We start from the raw sequence: 20,667 nt of genomic DNA, 5'->3' as shown, positions 1-20,667 counted from the left end.
AACCACTGGGCTCTACTACCCAGAAGTGATCATATCAGCGCCATCCTGTGGTAAATGTAATGAAAAACACTTTACAACACAATCGTTACCACGTCCATAAATAATACAAATGTTTGATTGGCTGGTCGGTGCACTGTCAATTTAGAACCAGTCAAACTATAACCTATTCACTGCAGTGCACAAAGTACATGGACCATTAGAGCAGTACTTCCTCTTCAGTTAACTTTCACTGGTTAAACCATGAGCATGCTTGGATTGATTTACAAGGCACAATTGATCTGTGTGTCCCCGTTGACCTTCTGTCTTTGGTCATTTACTTAAGGAATATTATGTACCATGTATGTTTTGACAAAGTTCATATCTACAAAGTAGGTAGACACATTGACATTTTGCTATCATTGGTGCAAATTCCTGAACAAATTTCCAGTGAATTAGATAAACACAAACCAACCGAGGCATCATGAATATGGAACCTTTGAGGGCTCTAAGCAGATGTCCAGTTTGCTTTGTTGGTGAAAATAAGTTAAACATAAAAAAGGATGTTTGTTGGAACAATAGGAGCATAGCCTCTCTAGGTCAGTGAATATGGTGTAAGTACAATAATATACTCTATTCTGATGGAGAGTGCATTGTTTTCCTATATCAGGAAATGTTGTGGTAGATCGACACCCTCTCACATGGTTTAACTGTAGCTTCAGTGCTCCTGTTATCACATGATGATCCTCCCAAATATGCTTGTGTGTTGTCACATGCCATCGGTGTGGATAAGCAAATTCATGTGCACTCATAGAAACCACAAGGCACAGCAGGCCGTTTTCCATTAGCTCTAATTTAAATTGAGTGGATGCATCATGACCTTTACCATAAGACGGAGGAGAATGTCTGAATGTGATTTCAGTTCAATCGGATATCAGTCATCATTCTAGGAAAAATGGGGATATATTCTATATTAAATCAGACACTTATGGCACAGCACTGTCTATTACATTATTGCTGGTTATGGGGTACTTATGGGATACTTGGCTGAAAAAATATTTCACGGGGGTACATCACTGAAAAAAGGTTGAGAACCTCTGGTAAAGTCTATATTAAAGTGATACTGAGACTAGCAGATTTGCCTAATTAATATGCAACCCGATTAATTATAGTATATTTCAGTCAAATAGACTTGTAAACTGATCAAATTACCATCTGTCTGCCTTGCTGTTGTAGTTGAAGATGATGCTAAAACTTGAAAGGTATGTTGTTCTCTGGCTTGTTGGTGTTTTAAATGTCTTTGTTTTAATGGCCTGTGAATATAACGTAACGTGCCAATGAAAGGGTAGCTGACAGTATTTCCTTAAAGCACGTGTGACACCATTTAAAAAAAGTAATTTTTACGCTTGAGTTTCATAATTAGAGCTGTGTACACTTTTATTAAAACGTATTTTCTTTCCCCACCAACTGAAACGGAACTCTTTTCAGTTGGTCTTTGACACGTCATCTGTACGTGCCGGACACATTTAGTCGTCGCACACGCCGCACTTCCTGGTTCTTCGTCTGTGTTTGTATGGATGTAATCTGTTTTGAGTGACACGGTAGTGATTTTCTTACCTTTATTGAGATGACACAAATCCGCAATTGTATCAACGTAGAATAACAATTGTCTCCCGTTAATTTGCTCTGTAATTCATCCGTTTGTGTTCAGTCTTTGTCTCCGGTCTGGCATTAACATGTTTGGCATGCTGTTAACATCATCATCAGGTATACATGAATTCATCTAACCTACTGCTTGTGTGATTTCCATTTAACTTTTCACCATGTCCACATACACGTCTTTTTTGTACGTTTTGATAATCTTACTGTGCTTGTCTTTTACGTTTAGGCTAACGTAAAGTAACATTTTGGGATTTGTAGGTGACAGCAGAAAACAACGGTGAACACATTAATGGATTTATCTTCCCTATAAAGCCTTGATTGCTTTCTGTCTGAAATTGATGGTGTCAGCGAGCCAGGCAGTGAGTGGTCGGACACATTGCATTAGTTTAGGACTTATTTCACACTGGACAGTCAGTTTTTAGTTTTTTCCTTGTACCATACTGTACAGTGTGACATATAAAGCTCTATAAATTCTAACTTCTAACCAACATAATCCTGCATCTATTTGATAGCCTTTGGAAGTGTCATCGTCACCTTTCACCCAATAATGACTTGGCAATTTTTTTCTTCTTCTTTCACACAAGTTTCTGTGTATGCATATGTTCTTTTATCCCCTTCATTTAAAGTGTGTGCACACTTGACCAGTTTGCTGACTGCTTTTGCTCAAACATATAATCGATATGTCCTTGCTTGTACTTCACTGAATGTTTTTTCACTCATCCTGTTTGGCTGTTTGCTACTATGACACAACCAATCTATTTAATATTGTTTTCTACTTTATTTCATTTGTTTATTGTATCTTTCTTTATACTTGCTATTAACAGCGTGTCTGCCTGTCACATTCTGTACCTTTGCTATTGTGGCTTTGACTTCCAAACACCAATGATAACAATCTTAATGGGATTCAAATGGTTGAAAATTTTCATGGCAGACATGCAGTCAATTTTGCTGCTTAAATTGTTCCCTATGTTCTTTTTCTGCAGATTCGCTGAGGGTACAGCGGGTTTGATGCCCACTGTTCCAATATGGCGCACTCTGATTTGATAACGCACAAGAACGGGCGGCAGAGGAAGATTGCGGGTACCACCGTCTTCTCTGAAAACATCAGCGACATGGACAAGGGAGAGACAAGCTCTGAACCAGAGGTGGAGGAGGAAGGGGAGAGTCTCATCAAAGTGGTGTCCATGGAGGACAGGAGATACAGAGTACGGCCGGGGATCCGTGGCGAGTTGGGGAACGTTTTGCTTCTGCTGTTCCTGTATGTGCTGCAAGGGATTCCTCTAGGACTGGCTGGTAGCATCCCTCTGATCTTACAGAGTCAGCGCGTCAGCTACAGAGACCAAGCCTTCTTCAGCTTTGTCTTCTGGCCATTTAGTCTCAAACTCTTATGGGCACCACTGGTGGACGCGCTTTACTTCAGCAGGTTTGGTAGACGGTAAGAAGGATACACGCATAACTGTTTATGTTGATATTTCTTTTCCCCTTACACTGTGTAACTTCTTCCAGATATATATTAAATATATATTCATTTTACCTCCGACCTGCTTTTTCAGAAAGTCATGGCTGGTGCCCACACAGTACCTGCTCGGCCTCTTCATGCTCTACCTTTCTGTGACAGTAAATTCACTAATGAAAAGTGAGGGAGGACCGAAGGTGGTAATGCTCACTGCGGTCTTCTTTATGCTTGCCTTCCTTGCAGCCACACAGGTAGGCGATCACAAACACAGTGACACAAACATACATTCAGGAAGATAATTACATTGGATTAGTTTTTCCTCCAGTCCTCTAATTGCTGTGCCTTGTCTGCTTCTAAGGACATAGCTGTGGATGGCTGGGCCCTGACTATGTTATCCAGAGAAAATGTGGGATATGCTTCTACATGCAACTCTGTGGGCCAGACAGCTGGATACTTTCTGGGGAATGTGCTCTTTCTGGCTCTGGAGTCTGCAGACTTCTGTAACAAATACCTCAGAGTAGAGCCCAAGGACACGGGCATCGTCACCTTGTCAGGTATCCTTCCCCCCTGACTTCACAAGAGAATGTGTTTTTACAACAGAGCAGTACTTTCTGGTGACGAGTTGAATGAAGTGTAATGTTCTAATGCTTTCTCTTCTTCGGCTGCAGAGTTCTTGTTTTTTTGGGGAATTGTGTTCCTGGTTTCCACGACTTTGGTAGCCATCATGAAAAGCGAAAATGAACACATCAAAGGAAAGCCTCGAGTCCAAGAGCAAACACAGGGTGTCACGGAAACCTACAAGCTGCTGTTCTCTATCATCAAGATGCCCACAGTCTTCACCTTTTGTTCCCTGCTTCTCACCGCCAAAGTACTTGAAGCATTACGTGAACACATTTTGGTTTACTTTTAAAAGAATGACTTTAAAAGTGTTGCTTGTACACATTTGCTGCTTGACACCCAAAGTGAATGAAAGATTTATCCTGTGCCTTTTCCTTATGTTTCAGATTGGGTTCTCGGCAGCAGATGCAGTGACGGGCCTGAAGTTGGTGGAGGCCGGGGTTCCCAAGGAGCAGCTGGCACTGCTGGCAGTGCCCATGGTGCCTCTGCAGATCCTACTACCTGTGATCATAAGCAAATACACGGCAGGGCCTAGACCTCTGGATGTCTTCTACAAGGCCTTCCCTTTAAGGTTGTAATACACACTGCCTCACAAACCCAATCGCACACACACACTCAACAAACTAAAAGCTGACAGAGTGTTGGTGTTTGTGGTTGCAGGTTGCTCATAGGTCTGGGCTACGCTTTGCTGGTGTGGTGGACGCCCAGTTTGAAGTATGACGGAGGGTTCCCGATTTACTACTACGCCATCGTGCTGCTGAGCTACGCATTGCATCAGGTTTGTGTTTCTGTTACTCCCTTTAATATCACACTTCTCCTCCCTTTACCTCTTCTAGCCCAGCCTGTATCAACTTTTCCCAGGTGACAGGATCTCAACAATGTGCAGATTGTGAGAGTGCGCTTAGAAAGGGTGTTCGACCCTTTTCACATTATGAACAGGACTGTGTGTCTCAGTCTGCTCCTAAGACACGTGGAAACTGGCTAAAAAATGACCACAACTTGTGTAATACTTTGTTTTATGGCCAATTACCTGCAAAACTAATGACAAAGTAACACATTTTAGCATTGTACATGTTAGCATTTAGCTCTTTGACTCTCAGTTTAGTTTTGTCTCTATTACTGAAGCAATTAAAAGCAAATCATATATGTAATCTATTCTCAGGTTTTTTAAAACGTGTGTGCAGATACACCGATGTGTGTGTCACGGCCTCATTTTTAAGTATAATGGTCTTCAAAGGTAGACAAGTTCATTTTTCTCCCAACGACCTTCTTTCATTTCTTATTTCTGCCTGCAGAGGTCACTGTGCAATAGAAGGAAATCTAAAGTATCAAAGACCGGAGAATATTTATCCCCTTTCCTTTTTTTTTTTCACTCTTCTGGCATATTTTAGTAAGGAGGGTTACGTTTTCTCTCTTCATCTTTCAATAGAATATGAAAGTAATTTGGATTGATTTATTTAAGTATTCTTTTTCTGGACCTTTTTTGATTTTTATCATCAGGTCAAAAGGATAAAAACACAGTTTCATTTTGGTTAAATTGACGTGATGAGAATTAAGTTGTTAAATATCATGGTAAGTTTGACATTTGCTCAGCATGAAGAAATGTTCCCCATGTTGCTTCCCCAGGTCGCGTTATACAGCATGTACGTGGCTTGCATGGCCTTTCACGCCAAAGTGAGCGACCCTCTCATCGGCGGGACCTACATGACCTTGCTGAACACCGTCACTAACCTCGGTGGGAACTGGCCCTCCACGTTGGCTCTGTGGATGGTGGACCCCCTGACCTTTAAGGAGTGTCAAGGAGCCGCCGGGCAGAGCTGTGGATCTGTAGAGGAGGCAGGGGTGAGTAAGCAGCGAGAGGAAACTCTGCAAAGCGGTTGTATGTCATTCCCTCGAATTGATACACTGATTCTTTTGTCCCTGTTCCTGTTTCCAGCTGTGCGTTAAGGAGGGCGGCGCTTGTGTGACTACACTAGACGGCTACTACGTGGAGTCAGTGGTGTGCGTTGTGATTGGTTTAGTCTGGTGGGTGTGGTTGGGGAAGAAGATGAGGCGCCTGCAGGACCAGAAACCCGCTGCATGGAGGTGCAGAGCTAATCGGTGATGACGCCTCTCATCAGTGCCACTTTTTCTTTCACCTGCGTGTACTCTGCTCCAAAGACAGCTGAATGGTGGACATATTGTTATTCCATTCTCGTCCGTTTAGTCCAGCTGGTCCCGCTGGACCTGCTCTAGTTGCTGCGTCAAGAACACACTCACACTTTGTCAACTCTGTTACCTTGAGGGGCATACATCTGATGAAGGACTCCATTGTCTCTGTAGAGGTAAAAAAAAACATTTATGCACACAACAGTGCTCTGAAAACTGAAACAACTTTTCAAACGAGCTAAGAATCTTTTCTTTTTTTTCTTCTGAAACCATATTCTGCTGCTTGGAACAGCTTAACCAAACAAGAGCTGTCTCAAAGAATATGTTTAAATAACTTCAGGGTGTATTTGTACCTGTCTGGATTGCCAGTTTGTTGAGTTTGTACGATGTGGGAATTACATTGAGTTATTTTGAGCAAAAAATAACTTTAAAAAAGCTTGTGAGGTAACACGTAAACTGTTTACCATCCCAGCCAATCACCGTATCTATATTACCAAATACTAAAGGTAAAAAACAAAACATACACAGAAAGTGTCCGGATGCAGGTTAAACCATGTGTGAAGACTATCTTTGATTGCTGCTTGACTCTGATCAGATCAAATGATTATTTAAATCCTTATTTAAATTGATATTTTCTTCCTCTTAAGTAATTTGTGCCTTGTTTGGTGTTTCAAAGCCTTTCTTTTGGTTCGGTAGATTACACTCAACATGACTGTTTTACCCACTGCGTTTTCATAATATGAAGTTAGGCCCACATAACATAAATAACTTTATTATTACCAATATCGTCAAGTGAACTGAGATGTCTGAAATATTAAAAACGTTTCTTGGAGCAGATCTTTCGTTTTCTACACATTCCTTAAATTTGATCAGTTTTATCCATCAAAGGACCAAATGTAACGTTTAAAGGCATTGTTGGACAGCATGACTTTGAACTGTTGCGACCTCTTTGTCATCAGTGGGGCCTGGTTGGTACGTTATCTTTGCAAAGGCATTTTTAAGTTGCAAAAAGAAAAAAAATATTCCCAAAAAATATACGTGCATTATTTTTTTAGGCTCTTAAATCACACATTTTCCAGATGCATTACGATCCAAACACATTTTACGTGAAAGGCCAATATGCTGTATAACTATTAATGCAACAATGTATTACAGAAGTCCTAATTAAGATGTTTTAACATCCATAAAACCGTTTTGCACAGTGGGACATTAACACCAGCCTGAGAAGTATGTAGGTAAATACATAGCGTAAATTTCTTGCTCCCAAAACCAGTTGAGATCCCAGACAAGCAACCTTGAAGAGAAAATTTAAGCAGATTCCCAGTTTCTGTTTTCATGTTGTATCTAGGACTAAATGTTACAGTATTTTCTCTAACGCCAGCATTGAAAAAACTTCTGTCAAATGAAAGCGTTGAAGCACACAATCAGGGTTCATGTAAAGAGAGCTTCATTTTTAACTAATTTAGGCATCGTCTGACTTTGAACTACATGTAAAAGGTCAAACACCTTCAGTTTACTATGGCAGCAGTTGTGTGTTTTTGGCCAGTGAGTGTCTTATGCTACATTAACATCAGTTAAAGGTTACACTGCATGGCCTTTGTATGATATTTATTAGGCCTTCCTTCTGTTTTTGTACCAGCACATCACTGCTATATTTCTGCATTTCCCCCCATTATCAGGGCACGAGATTTGTTTGGATTTAGACTTTCTTGTTTTTTAATTTGGATCAGTTTCTGATCAGATACTGCTCAATTGGTTTTTAGGTGCATTTCAGCTGCAAAAAAGAATATTTTTAAATCATCCTTTGACTGACTTTTTTTTAAAACATTATTTTAATGAAAACTGACTTGATTTATATTTTACTTTGCACAACTTCAGTTTTAAATGAGTTAAAATACAAAGTAAAAGTATAGCACAAAGTGATGGTAATGTAACACGTTTAAAAATGCAACAGCAGCTCTGTTTTGACATTCATGGGATGCAATGTATAGTTCTGAAACATCTTATACGCAATTAAAAAAAACGTGCACTTGTGAAGTCTCCAGATGTTTTTCCTTTCATACAAAAAAACCCACAATGCATTCTGTATATATATATATATATATTTTTTATACATTTTATTAGAATTATCCTTGCTTTTTGGGATTTCTAAAAAATGTCCCTCCTGAACAAGTGAGCTGATGTAAATGTTGCCCCGAGTTTTTGGCGCATTAAACCCCACAACTGCAGATCAACTGGTGCCACAGTGTCCAGTATGAACTCTCTCCAGGGGTCAGTTGGGGGGGTCCCGTCGGCGCCGAGGCCCCGCGGTCTGCGGGGGCGCCCAGAGTGTGTGTGGTGTGTCACACAAAGCAGCACCGAGATCCGTTTGACATTTTTTGGGTGGTCGTGGTGATCAAGCTGAATTACGTCTGACGTGTCAACTAATCCAGTGATTCGTTGTACAGTGTAGCGCGCTTTAAGAGCAGATCATTGAAGTGTGGTTCCCACATCAAATGAGCCTTTGATGCCAAAAGAATGTAAAAAGTCAGCGTTTTCTTTCTAGTTTAATTGAGGCTCTTTGAGTCATCATTGATGTACAGCACAGTTAATGCATCCATGGTGTAAAACATCTTAAGACATGAAGCTATATTCATCAATACCACAACTTCTGCTTGTCCGACGCTCACAATGCTCATTTTTTTGATCTTTTTCCAATAATTTACCTAATTTGGATCATTTCACTCAGAGCCAGGAAGCATTATTTTTTTTTCATCAGAGAAGAACTTTCAGAATCTCCCAATGGAAGCAGTTTGCCTCACTGGCATTCATTCAGATAGCACAAAGCCCTTTGGACGTCATCTTGTACAGTAGACTGACGGCATTTGAGAGTAAATAGCTTGCATACTGTGTGATACATGGTCGGCTTTGATTTCCAAGGTCGCACGAAAGGCCGCGGCTCCTTAAAATGGTTTCCAGTCCTACGAGTCCAGTTCAGAAAGAGGGGGTGGGGGTCAGAAGACAAAGGTCAGGAGACCCGAGGAGAAGTGGTGAGGCGATGATATCGTCGGCAGCACTTAACTGCAGCACGCCTGAGTCGCAGACCCACGCATAAACTCCAGGTTGTGACAGTATACGGAGTGTGTGGATGTGCAATTTTGGATTTTGAATTGTCTCGAGCATCCATACCTTTTTGCTTTGTTTCTTTTAGAAAATAAAAAAAAAAAGAGTCAAGTAATAAACTTTCCTAGAGCGGCGCGGTGGGTCATAGGTTCATACGTAAATGCTCCGGCCGCTTGGCAATGCTGGGGTAGGCCTGCTGCTTCACCTGACCCAGGTTGACCCCGGTAGGCTGACGGATGGGAAGAGGGGCCGAGACCTCGGAGCTCGTTGTGACGTCCATCTGCTCCGGGGTGGACAGCTCCATGGCCTGGTCCTGAGGGGACTGGAGGACACTTGGCCCCGCGCCAGGGAGAAGGGGGCTCCGGGCCCAGCATTCCCCGCTCGTGAACTTGACTGGGCTGAAAGGGCAATGTGGCGAAGGAAAGAAACGGACAGATGTAACCAAGAGGCATTTCTCTCTGATATGTTCGTGGTCTTAACGAATTAGTTAAAACTCAGAATATGTACAATAAGATGTTAAGGAGGCAGTTGCCACGTCGTTACAAGTGTGAATGAAATATGTGTGTGTAAATATATATATATATATATACACACATATATACAGTCGTCCCTCGGCTCCTGGACAAAGAGGCGCCGTCAGAGGGCCTCGTAGATTGATCATTAAAATGAAATTTGTTAAACATGTTCAGGCTTATTTTTTTAATCCGCAAAACATTGAGAGTGTTTAAATAAGAGAGAAGTTTGAGAAAACGTTAATGCCTGTCTGAGAAAAGTGTATAAAAGTGTGGTTAGGGGTTTCACGGCCTAAAAACATGTATAATAATGGTAAAAAATGAAGCTGACTACTTGGCGGATTTCGTCTATTCGTTATTTTTGGAACGTATCCTCCGCAATAAAAGAGGGACCTATGTATGTATGTATGTATGTATGTATGTATGTATAAATATATATATATATATATATGTATATATATATATAGCACACAATAAAAATACTAGAACAAAACCTCAGAGTGGGAATGAGGGGTGGATTTTGCCAACCATTTCAAGTGGCTGCTACCGACATACCTGAGAGGTGTTCTTGGGCTGCCCACGATGCGTCGAGGTGAGCGGATTTTCGGCTCAAATGCGAACCTTTCTTTGATGTTTTCCAGGACTGACGGGGCGACGTACGTGAAGCCCTACAGCAACAAAGACATCAAGAGACAAACACAGCTGCAGTTGGTGCACGGTCACAACTGAGAGGCAGGAAGACATCTTGTGTTACTGAGTCAGAGGCTGCAGCGTGAATCAGCGATGCTTTCAAGCTGATATCTGATGCTCCACCCGACTGATTTGGTTATTTTTGCTGCTCCGTGATGCATAAGCAATGTAACTTTACAGGCAAAAATACTGATCAACTACCAGCTTGTAGAATTGTAGAACTGTTTATTGCGTGAACCTGGAAGTCATGAACTTTCTTTCATGTTCACGAGAAGATTCAAGTTACATCCGTGTCTGTCTAGAATTCAATCCCCAATTTTTTTTTATCCTAATAGACATTTGTGTGCTATTGTCTTGATTAGTACATACATCTTTTTTGTTATGAGGTCACAGTGACCTTGATCTTTGATGTAGGTACGAACAAAAACAAACAAGACGTGAAGATGTCGTGGAAAAAAATCACCAGAAAAGCTTGATTGGCACTTTCGCTGAGGGTCGAGTCATCCGGGCTGTCGACCGGCGTCTGACTGGTGAACTTCGAGTCGAACTGACTCACGTCTTCAGCCGATTGCTGCCAAGATAGAAGGGAACACGAAAGCAGGTGAGGCGGTGCAGCAACCCGAGTAGATGTGTCAGCTAACAACATGTGGGCCTGGAACACGAGAAGGCCTGGCTCGAATTACCAAAATGGGTTCAGTTGGTGCAACCTGGGCAGGTAGCTGGAATGTAGAACTCAGCTCAAGCTCACTAAAGTCAACATTTAATTGGGAACTCCTCGTGGCCCGCTCCTCTGATACTCACCAGGAAAGGTTTGAAGGGGGGCTCCACTTTCCGAGCCAGTAAATCCTCCCAGTTGATGTGTCTGAAGAAGGGATGAGCCTGCGGGACATCAAACACGGGGCCATAAAACAGCCATTCATGCAACAACAGCGGGCACATCCTTCACCACCCGTGTGTCCCGAGCGGGTTTGCGGGACACTCACCTGCACCTCGGTGGCATCTCCTGCTACCGCTCCCAGCCGCGACGAGGCGTTTCTCTTCAACAGCTGTACAACCAGCAGTCAAGTGTCAAAAGAATACTTACACAACAACGCCACACTTATTTTTGGATAAACACCCGTGTTATGAGCTGAAAGCAAACAGGAGATACCCGTTTCAGGAGATCTCTTGCTTCTTGTGTGAGGTAGGGTGGTAGGCTGAGCTTACACTTCAGGATCTTGTCAATGGTCTTTTTGCGGTTCTCACCAGTGAACGGTGGCTACAGTGGGAAGAAAGAAAGTAAGGGGTTACACAAAACGGCTCCAAATTACGAACCATATTTTTAAAGTAGTATAGCAGAAAGCTTCTCTTTTTTTCTCTCTATGCTGTAAAAGTTGAACTGACCGCTCCGGTGAGCATGTCGTACATCAGAGCGCCCAGACTCCACCAGTCGACTGCTCTGTTGTGTCCGCTTCTCATCAAGATCTCTGGGGCCCTGCAACAATGCGAGTGCACACTTCTTACTCATGAATTCATGGAAACGGGTCAATACCGAGCAGGACAGCAGACAGGAAGGGTACAAATGAGTGAGTTAAGGGAGGCCTGTTTGCATGCGAGTGCATCAAAGAGTGAGCGCTTACATGTATTCGATGGTGCCGCAGAAAGTGTGGGTGACCGTGCCGTCGTGAATCGACTCTTTACACAGTCCGAAGTCTGTCAACTTCACGTGCCCTGGAAGGAAAGCACATATTCAGACGCAATAGTTTATTGTTAAATTGTAACAAGGTCTTGTTTACTGACAGGACATTTGTGCAATATGGATAGTGATGTTTAAAAGGATAAATACAAATATATTGAGGACATTTTTTTGGGACGAATCATGCAGGAAGGTTTGAGTCAATTTCAACACATGTACACACGCACACACGCACACACACACACACACACACACGCACGCACGCACACACACCATGGTTGTTGAGCATAATGTTCTCAGGCTTCAGGTCTCTGTAGATGATGCCCTTCTGGTGCAGGTGGCCCAGAGCCATGGAGATCTCTGCCAGGTAGAAACTACAGAGAACGACAAATAAGAAAATAAAAACAATAAAATTAAAGCCAATAAATACTGCCTTAATTCCAAATGCCAATCTACAAGACCGGGACTGTATGTCATATGTTTGGAGTTAATACAACACAGTGTTGAGTTAAGTGTACTGGTGGGGAAGCTTTAGGCAGATGCAGTACAATATACATTATGTAATGATTTAAAAATAAAGAATTAAACTGGGTTTGAGGTGAACTGACATACAGCTTTAAGATACATTTTCTATGTCGACTTGGTAGTGGACGATACTGACATCCTTACTCAAGACAAACCCCACTCACCAGGCTGTGTCTTCCATGAAGATGCCCTCCCTCTCCAGCTGCATGAAAAGTTCTCCTCCTGTGCAGGTGATCACAAATGTTATACTGTTAATAAAAGGTGACACACACACACACATACATACGCCTACTGCCTCCAAAGGCGAGGTTGCTCCCAGGAGGAGATGAGCAGGAAAAGGCAATTTCACCCCCGCGTAATATGCATTGATCTTCCCAGAGAGTGTGCGTCGTGTGCATGTCTCGTACTGACCGCTCAGGTACTCCAGGATGAGATACAGCTTCCCTCCGGTCTGGAAGGCGTAGATGAGATCAACTATGAAGGGATGCTTCACCTCCTCCAGGATGTTCCTCTCCGCCTTTGTATGGGCCGTGTCCTTGGCGTTGCGTACAATCATAGCCTGGTAGCCCCGCCCCGGAGAAGCACATCAGCATTAGTCAAATCAAGAGGCAGACGGAAGGGTGAGACAACGGCTGCGTTTTCATCCATGTCCAAGTGAAAGGCTATCAGCGACAAACCGCTGACACATGGCTGCTTGTTTGTCTCTACTATGATATTTATAGAGAGAAAGCAAAAGCATTCCACTATACAACATCTGAGAGGCCGGGGGCAACTATGATAAAGGAGCTCCATTTCCTAATTATTGAGGATGTAGTTTAATCAATGAATACGGTTCAACGAGGCAGATCATGCCACTTCCTATTGTTGTTTCTGGTTCTCTAGCTCTGACAACGTCCTTAATTATCACTCACGCAACACTAAAAGCTTCACAATAAAGACCATGCTTTAAAAAGTCCACGGAGAATAATGTTAGTCCTAGCACAACTAAGGATGTATATGTACAGTGTCTTCTGTTCCTCTCCTTGCTCCTGCTCTTATTTATGTTTGCTAACCACTTCTGTCAGAGAGCTAAAGAGCCAGCTGTCAGCAGCAATATTGTCTCAGCTTTAAATTGTCAGAACTACCACAAAAGACGGCGCTAACCCGAGGCTGGGACGAGCTTTTTCATTTGAAATGGTGCAGTACGAGCACGCCAACTGAGAAGTGTCTTCACCATTCACTTATTGTCGAGACCGATTATGAATCATGCATTGTATACCGACTTTAAAGGGCCTTTGTTTCCGTTTAATGGACTACCAAACACTGCCAGAGGTAACTAGCAGTCATCCACGAGCTGCTCTCCGATGCTGTGGACTAAGTGACTCATCCTCAGAGTAGGACTTAAGTTGTTTATGAGCCTCGCTACGCACGCACAGTAAAGAGTCAAAGTTCTCATTTAAGAGGCATTGACATAATTGGTATACGACACGTAATAATTCATGAATCATTTATGTCATTTTTCTCAGTGATTCAACGTGTAATCAACACATTCAAAACAGACTGAATAAAAAAATATGTGAAGCAGGGAAATCTAGATTAATCACAGCAGTATACCCTTTTTATTACAAACTAGTTTCATTCACAAAAAGACTCCAAATATATTTTATCTGAAAACAAAAATTTAACATAAATTTTACTTTAGTATTTCATTTTGAGGTGGAATAGTAGCGGGCATAGTTCTACATCCCGTTTCAGTTTTAAGTTCAGTATAAACTGCAATAAAATTGTACTTTTTCTGCAGTGGAATTGTGTTGGACAAAACATGATTTTTTTTTTTTAAATGTCGTTATTCTAAATCAAATGTTGCACATTGTGCGTGTACACGAGCAGGAGTGCGTGTTGCAATTTGTCCTGCTTCCGTCTAGCTGCTAAGAACTCCCAACAGGTTGCGACAGTTCGGGACCTCTCCTGAAACCTGGAAAAGCCTAAATGCAGGAATGTTAAGGAAGTCGGGCAAGTCATGCCTGATGTCTTACTCTGAAATGCTTGACAAACACAGGGCCCTGGGCATCTACTCCAAAAGCCCTCATAAAGAGCTGTGCTTGCCTTTGAGGCTGAACGATTGAGACGAGTGGTTGAAATCTGGCAGGTCTTCAACGTGTCACTGGGGTCATTTTAGCCAATCGAGCAGAAGCGGTGTGAACATCAAGCGGAATCTAATGGGCTGAGGCAGAGTGTTTTCAGGTGCCAAGGCTGCAGCAGCGCAGATGGCACCCTACCAACTAGCAGTAAAACCTTACCCCACCACTGGCTTCAAGGACAGCCCATTTTTGCAGACAGAAGCAACATAATGTTTATTTGTAAAAAAAAAAAAAACAAGAAAAAAAAAACAAGCATGCATGCAATTACGTTCAAAGGATACAAACAGAGCGGTGGTACAGAGCTCTAATTAGAGGTATATAAGCAGAAGAATGTACCTTTTTTAAAACTTTCATGGCAAATATTTTTCCTGATGCAGCTCCAACAACTTTTCGAACTTGAAAAACCTACAAAAAGATGGAAATGATTGACACGTTTAAGACACTCAAATAAACACAGTACAACCCAGTTATTTAAATTCTAGAGGGAAAGATAATCAAAAGTGGGCTTTTTTAGTAGTGTGTGTGTGTTGGGTGTACTTTCTCAAGGCTTGATGCTTCGTGGGTACCACAAGTACCTTTCCATAACCACCTTTCCCCAGCACCCGCAGCAGCTCAAAGCACTCGGGTCTGATGTTCTCCGTCCCCTGATTGACGTTGTCCTCCGATATCTCAATCTTCTCGCAGTCGTCCATGTTGCTGCAGAGACACAGTCAATGCATCGTGTTCTTTATTCCACCAATAAAATTGCACAAACACATAGATACGTGAACACAAGCACGGAAGGACATGGTGAAAACTCACAACTCAAATCCACTGCACTGGTCCATGATGTCACCGATTTGAATCTGCAATGAAAAGTTAAAAAACAATGTAAACACAAGTCGTGAAGCTTTATTTGTCCCAATGAGGAAGCGAGGGGGTTTCAATAGAGAACACCTGAGCTTGTTGCTTAAAATCCACACAGAAATCCGTTTGATTGCGTTTCTTTCTTCAGTTTTTCATTTCTGATATTGTCAACTTTATAGGAGTCGATCTCATTTCTATATTTCCTTTTTTCCCCTTGCAATTTAACACTTCATGTCTGTTATAACACGATACTATCGCATTTACAATGCTTATCATGCGATACAAATAAAAAGCAATAAAGATAAACCAAAAATAGAATCAATAATTGTCTTGTTTCAGCTGCTCCAGTTTGACTATTTGCTGTTTTGACATCATCGTGATTTGATTGTATACATAATATTTTGAGTTTTGCTCAAACAAAAAATGTCAAGCCTTCAGCCAGTTGACTTAACTTTTTGTCAAAAAGGGAATCGATTAAGCCAACAAATGTATTGTCGGATTAATTGATAATGAAAATAATAGTTAGCTGCTGCCTAACTTATATTACATCCTCTTAGACAAAAAACTAAAGCATAACTATATCTGCCAGTTTATAAAGGTGTTTGGGTTTTACATTAAAACTGGGATGTGACACTGACAAACCCGAGCTGCAGGGATAGTTTCTAAACCTGTGCTTCTATACTAATCCAAAAATGCTTTATCTCGATGAAAACTACACCCCTGATCCGAGTGCAGAGAGTTGCTATCGCCTATTCAATTACTATTCTACTCCTTTAATAGTATACGATGATGGCTTTGCTGTAATGATATACTAGATTTGCATGAAGGAGTATTCACACATAATTTAATAATAACAAAACAGGTTCATGTAGTTGTTATATTAAGTCAAGTGTGCAGTCAGTTGTGTTGTTGCTGCTGCTGTACTTTAAGCTCGGTGTAAATACAAACACACAAACAGACACGCATACACAGGCAGTAGCTGTGTCCACAGTCCCACTCTGGGACAGACTTGCCAAAATAAACTGTTGCACACACCGAGCCACATTTATCACTGCAGCACCTTTGGCCAAGTAAGGCTCTGTTTGCACAACTCTGACATGACAGCGAAGGGTTTTATTTCAACAAGACGGCATTGAAAATACAAAGAAAAAAATAGCACATGCCGTCCACCGCTTAGTTATCGCTACTCGTGAAATAAAAACAGAACAGAGTGACAGCTCCGTGAAGATCGCTGTCAAGTTGTCAGCCTCTGCTAACCCCGTGTGAACAGGCCCAAGAGCCCCGGCTGCGGGAGGAGGCCCGTGGCGGCTGGCAAGACTAACAGCTAGCTAGCTAGCTACTATGGCGTGGAGAGTTTCCGACGTGACAAACTCTCCCAGCCGCGTTCAACGTCTCCCCGTCGAAGTACCTCCTCATTCTCGTCGTCGGAGACATTTTCCTCCGGCTGGTCCAGATCAATGTCAAACACTCCGGCCATGGCAGCGCTTCGCTCGGATCGCTCCGTCACAGACCGCAAGAATAGCAGGCGTCCCCCCACCTCATGGACGAACACACACCGCCGCCATAACCGGCTACTACACTGAGCATGCGCATTGCGACGCTCGACAAAAGGGGCGGTACCTTCAGCGATTCGCTCTATATTTTTTTCATAATCCAACGTCAGTTTTTTACTACAAGATTAAATAACCCTCATTAGTTAGTTCCGTCGCCTTTTATAGAAAGCATTCAAACCAACGTCCAGACACCCCTTTTTATGCAAGACACATTATAGAGAAATATAACGATACACTGAAATAAAAAATATTTATAATATTAATACTTTGGCCAAAAAAAATAAAAAAATAAAATCTGACTGTTCAAGTTCCTGGTGAAGTAAACAATATTCAGGTGCATTTAACGTCTCCGCTCCTAGTTAAATACTTAAACGTATTATGCTTGAATGGGCTCTATTTTGTACTAAAAACATGTAAACCATTGAAAAAATTACAATTCAGTCCGCGTTGGCGGAAACTATGTTGTTGAAATGTTTTTATGGTGGTCTTTTATAATTACAAACACCCCCAGTAACCTATGAACCACTATAATAATAATAATAATAATAATAATAATAATAATCATAATCATAATAATAATCATAATTATTATTATTATTATGATTATTATTATTATTATATCGAATATATATTACATAATATTACCTCAATCGGATATTTATTATTTTTGTTGGGGTTCAAACAGGTTGCAGCAACTCGCCACAGTGAACAGGAGTTTTATTTTGAAAGTTTGAACAGCTTGGGACCGGAAATGGCATTTCAACTTCCCGTGGCGGGGGACGACAGGACGTGCGCCGCTTTTAAACAACAAACATGCTGACAGCTCCGTGGACTCCGTCATGAAAACCTCTCACTCGCAGCGTAAAGCCGCCGGTAGACCTCAGACTGCGGGCTCTGAAAACTCCCGGAGAGTCTCCGCTGTTCACACCTGAGGGAAACATGTCCATTGTAACAGTTCAGCTCGGCCAGTGCGGTAACCAGGTGGGCCACGAGCTGTTTGACGTCATCTGCAGCGATGCTCTGGAGGGACAGAGGAAAGTGTACAGCGCGGCAGGATGCGAGCGGTTCTTCCACCAGACTTCTCGTGGAGGTAACACCTGATCTCACCTGACCATCCTCTACCGGGGGACATACGTCATAAAACATTATAATAATAACAACGCATGGTTAACTGTCATGTCTCCCCGTCTGAACACCAGAGCTTGTAGCCAGGGCGGTGCTTATTGACATGGAGCCCAAAGTGATCAACCAGAGCATGAACAGAGCTGCAAAGTCTGCAATGTGGAAGTATGGAGAGAAGTCACACTTCAGCCAGAAGCAGGGCTCTGGGAACAACTGGGCTAATGGGTATGACCTTTTCTGTAAAATATGTAAAAATAATAATAATAATCCGGCACAAAAGAAAAAACAAGTGGCGCCTAAAAATACCACTTTTTGTAATAGTAGTATGACCATTATAAAGTAAAATATCGTATTCTAATATAGTAGAATCGGATGCCTTAACTTCATAGCTCTTGTAAATTCATCCACGGTGCATTTAGGACTCATCTTTTTTTTAAATTTATAAGTTAAATATGACTAATTATGGGCTTATTTCAAGCTTTTAAAACAAACTGCCTTATAAGTGTTGGAAAATTGTCAATAATTACTCATTATATTCTGTCAGAGCCTAAGTCGTGTCCTTTTAGTAAAGAAAAGCATCAAACCATGAGAAGTTTTTGCTTAAATAATGACATTTAATTTTCTGTCGATCCACTAACTGATCGAATAATTGTTTGAGCTCTAAAATGAAGCGTCAAAGTTCATTCCTAACTTTTTAGACTTTGAGACTTTGGACTTTGACTTTGGACAGCAAAATGGAACTCGTTATGACATTTATTTTTTACAGACGCAACACAAACACAGGAAAGCAGTCCTCCTGTGTTCATAAATGAATGATGTGCTTCTGGCGTCCCACCAGGTACTGTGTCCACGGGCCTCGTCACAGAGACGCGGTGGAGGAGCTGGTGAGGCGAGAGGTGGAACGCTGTGACCGGTTGGCCGGCCTCATGGCCATAATGAGTGTGGCGGGGGGGACGGGGTCCGGCGTTGGAACCTACGTCACTCAGTGTCTGCGAGACATCCACCCCAAATCCTTCATCCTCAACCACCTCACGTGGCCGTACGGGACCGGGGAGGTACTGAGGCGGCTATCGAGCGTTCGTCTTTAATATTAGAATATTGTGCTATTAAAATCCTTTTCTTGATTCCCCTTTTAAGGTAATTGTCCAAAACTACAACTCAGTGCTGACGCTGGCTCACCTCTACGAGCTGTCGGACGCCATACTGGTGCACGAGAACGACACGGTGCACAGGATCTGCGGTCAGCTGCTCAACATCAAACACATCTCCTTCGGCGACGTCAACAGGGTGATCGCTCACCAGCTGGGCAGCGTCCTGCAGCCCGCGCTCACCGCCGACTCCCGCGGGGTCTACGGCAGAAATCCTCTGGGTGAGCGCTCAGCGCCGAGACACACAGGTTTCCCCACAGGGCATGGAATTGGATAAGGGGAGGTTTAGTTCACACGGGGAATGTTTGGCCATTTTATACATGAAAAATTTGACTTGGAAGAAAACGTCCTCTGCCGCTGATTCAGCCACAACAGGAAATTACTCCATCATTTCAGACTTTCCATCTCCTCGTTGCATGTGTACCCTGATGTAGACTTTACGCTTTGTCGTCTTTCAGGTGAGCTGGTGAGCGCCCTGGCGTGCCACCCAGAGTACAAGCTGCTCAGCGTGTGCACCATCCCTCAGGTTCCCACTTCCTCCATGGCCTACAGCACGTTCAGCTGGCCCAGCATGCTCAAACACATGCGGCAGATGCTCATCTCCAACACCAAGATGGAGGAAGGCAAGTTCTGTCAAATTTGAATTTGGTAATCAAGACTCAGTTTAGTTTTGCAAGCTGTTATTATTATGGCTTGAAAGTGAGTGTAATCAGTGACACACTTCTGAGAAGTCGTCTTTTGTCCCGCGACAGGTATAGACTGGCAGGTGCGTCTGCCTGCAGGCTCCGAGCGGACCAGGAGTCTCGCAGGAACCGGCTTTAACCGCTCCCTGGCCAACCTGCTCATACTGAGAGGGAAAGACGTTTACAGCGCAGAGACGGGTCTGGTTGAAATGGCTTTCAGATTTTAATATTTGAACTCTTCAGGAGTGCAGAACAGGAGATGTGAACTATGTGCTGTCCACAGGTGGCTTCGAGGACCCGGCCCTGTACACCTCCTGGCTCTCGTCAGAAGCAGCTTTCAACTTGTGGAAATCCCCAGTGCCTTTTAATAAGTATGAAAAGTGTGCGACGCTGGTCAGTAACAGCCAGGCTCTGCTCAGACCTCTGGACAACATGGTGGGAAAAGCTTGGAATATGTTTGCGTCCAGGTGAGTCAGAACAAAGGCTTCAACTTTTAGGAAATGTTGGGTCCAAATATTTTTTTTATAACATTTTATTTCTGGATTAAATGCCTTTTTTTTAAATCATGTTTATTATCCTCTGTTAAAGGGCTTACATCCACCAGTACATCAAATTTGGGATCTCAGAGGAGGACTTTCTGGACAGCTTCACGTCTATTGAGCAAGTCATCTCCAGCTACAGTCAACTGCACTAGAAATGGAGAACAGAACAAGCCCAACCTGGCCTTTTGGACTAAACGTCCAAAACACATTACCATTATGTGCTTTTTTTTAAAAAAAAACATGTAAATAAATACAAAATATATATTTTATTTGGTTCACTTAAAGAAAA

The 20,667-nt window shown here is 42.5% G+C and overlaps 3 protein-coding genes across 6 annotated transcripts; 2 read left to right on the top strand and 1 right to left on the bottom strand.

Annotated features, from left to right (window-relative positions):
* The first annotated feature begins 1,511 nt into the window (after positions 1-1,511).
* slc33a1 (solute carrier family 33 member 1) lies at positions 1,512-7,893 on the top strand. Of its 4 annotated transcripts, XM_068584545.1 has the most exons (10): positions 1,540-1,577; positions 1,688-1,743; positions 2,622-3,073; positions 3,192-3,345; positions 3,453-3,648; positions 3,763-3,962; positions 4,099-4,283; positions 4,373-4,490; positions 5,339-5,554; positions 5,649-7,893. In XM_068584545.1, exons 3-10 carry the CDS (start codon positions 2,664-2,666, stop codon positions 5,814-5,816), a joined length of 1,647 nt encoding a protein of 548 aa, XP_068440646.1. In that variant the 5' UTR covers positions 1,540-1,577; positions 1,688-1,743; positions 2,622-2,663; the 3' UTR covers positions 5,817-7,893. The 4 variants fall into 4 exon arrangements, with proteins under 4 accessions (XP_068440645.1, XP_068440646.1, XP_068440647.1 ...); XM_068584544.1 differs by lacking the exon at positions 1,688-1,743 and having other exon boundaries at positions 1,512-1,577; XM_068584546.1 differs by lacking the exon at positions 1,540-1,577 and having other exon boundaries at positions 1,588-1,743.
* Positions 7,894-8,393: 500 nt separating this feature from the next.
* On the bottom strand, positions 8,394-16,898 carry rps6kb1b (ribosomal protein S6 kinase b, polypeptide 1b). Its single transcript, XM_068584548.1, has 15 exons — positions 16,739-16,898; positions 15,286-15,329; positions 15,060-15,180; positions 14,821-14,889; positions 12,776-12,923; positions 12,529-12,586; positions 12,113-12,213; positions 11,784-11,874; positions 11,548-11,638; positions 11,315-11,422; positions 11,148-11,210; positions 10,966-11,043; positions 10,628-10,735; positions 10,030-10,142; positions 8,394-9,360 (listed from the first exon to the last, which is right to left on the bottom strand). The coding sequence occupies exons 1-15, from the start codon at positions 16,805-16,807 to the stop codon at positions 9,105-9,107; spliced, it is 1,518 nt and encodes a 505-aa protein (XP_068440649.1). The 5' UTR covers positions 16,808-16,898; the 3' UTR covers positions 8,394-9,104.
* Positions 16,899-17,652: 754 nt separating this feature from the next.
* On the top strand, positions 17,653-20,611 carry tubd1 (tubulin, delta 1). Its single transcript, XM_068585369.1, has 8 exons — positions 17,653-17,973; positions 18,083-18,230; positions 18,844-19,060; positions 19,143-19,374; positions 19,612-19,776; positions 19,906-20,034; positions 20,120-20,303; positions 20,425-20,611. Exons 1-8 carry the CDS (start codon positions 17,823-17,825, stop codon positions 20,528-20,530), a joined length of 1,332 nt encoding a protein of 443 aa, XP_068441470.1. The 5' UTR covers positions 17,653-17,822; the 3' UTR covers positions 20,531-20,611.
* The last annotated feature ends 56 nt before the right edge of the window (positions 20,612-20,667 follow it).

Source organism: Clinocottus analis, unplaced genomic scaffold (assembly GCF_023055335.1).
Source record: "Clinocottus analis isolate CAN_PGR_092001 unplaced genomic scaffold, fCliAna1.0.p SCAF_2, whole genome shotgun sequence".
Classification (NCBI taxonomy): Eukaryota; Metazoa; Chordata; class Actinopteri; order Perciformes; family Cottidae; genus Clinocottus; species Clinocottus analis.
Note: the sequence above shows the minus strand (reverse complement) of the source record. Positions and strands in the feature narration are given on the sequence as shown.

What these genes read in the sequence shown, in the direction of transcription:
- slc33a1 (XM_068584544.1), top strand. Translation starts at nt 2,664, where the DNA reads ATGGCGCACTCTGATTTGATAACGCACAAGAACGGGCGGCAGAGGAAG. An exon ending in GGGCATCGTCACCTTGTCAG is followed by an intron (nt 3,649 to 3,762) that starts GTATCCTTCCCC and finishes CTTCGGCTGCAG; the next exon opens with AGTTCTTGTTTTTTTGGGGA. An exon ending in GATCTGTAGAGGAGGCAGGG is followed by an intron (nt 5,555 to 5,648) that starts GTGAGTAAGCAG and finishes TCCTGTTTCCAG; the next exon opens with CTGTGCGTTAAGGAGGGCGG.
- rps6kb1b (XM_068584548.1), bottom strand. Translation starts at nt 16,807, where the DNA reads ATGGCCGGAGTGTTTGACATTGATCTGGACCAGCCGGAGGAAAATGTC. An exon ending in CATTATGCTCAACAACCATG is followed by an intron (nt 11,875 to 12,112) that starts GTGTGTGTGCGT and finishes CTTTCCTTCCAG; the next exon opens with GGCACGTGAAGTTGACAGAC. An exon ending in CAAGAGATCTCCTGAAACGG is followed by an intron (nt 11,211 to 11,314) that starts GTATCTCCTGTT and finishes CTGGTTGTACAG; the next exon opens with CTGTTGAAGAGAAACGCCTC.
- tubd1 (XM_068585369.1), top strand. Translation starts at nt 17,823, where the DNA reads ATGTCCATTGTAACAGTTCAGCTCGGCCAGTGCGGTAACCAGGTGGGC. An exon ending in CTACGGCAGAAATCCTCTGG is followed by an intron (nt 19,375 to 19,611) that starts GTGAGCGCTCAG and finishes GTCGTCTTTCAG; the next exon opens with GTGAGCTGGTGAGCGCCCTG. An exon ending in TGGAATATGTTTGCGTCCAG is followed by an intron (nt 20,304 to 20,424) that starts GTGAGTCAGAAC and finishes CCTCTGTTAAAG; the next exon opens with GGCTTACATCCACCAGTACA.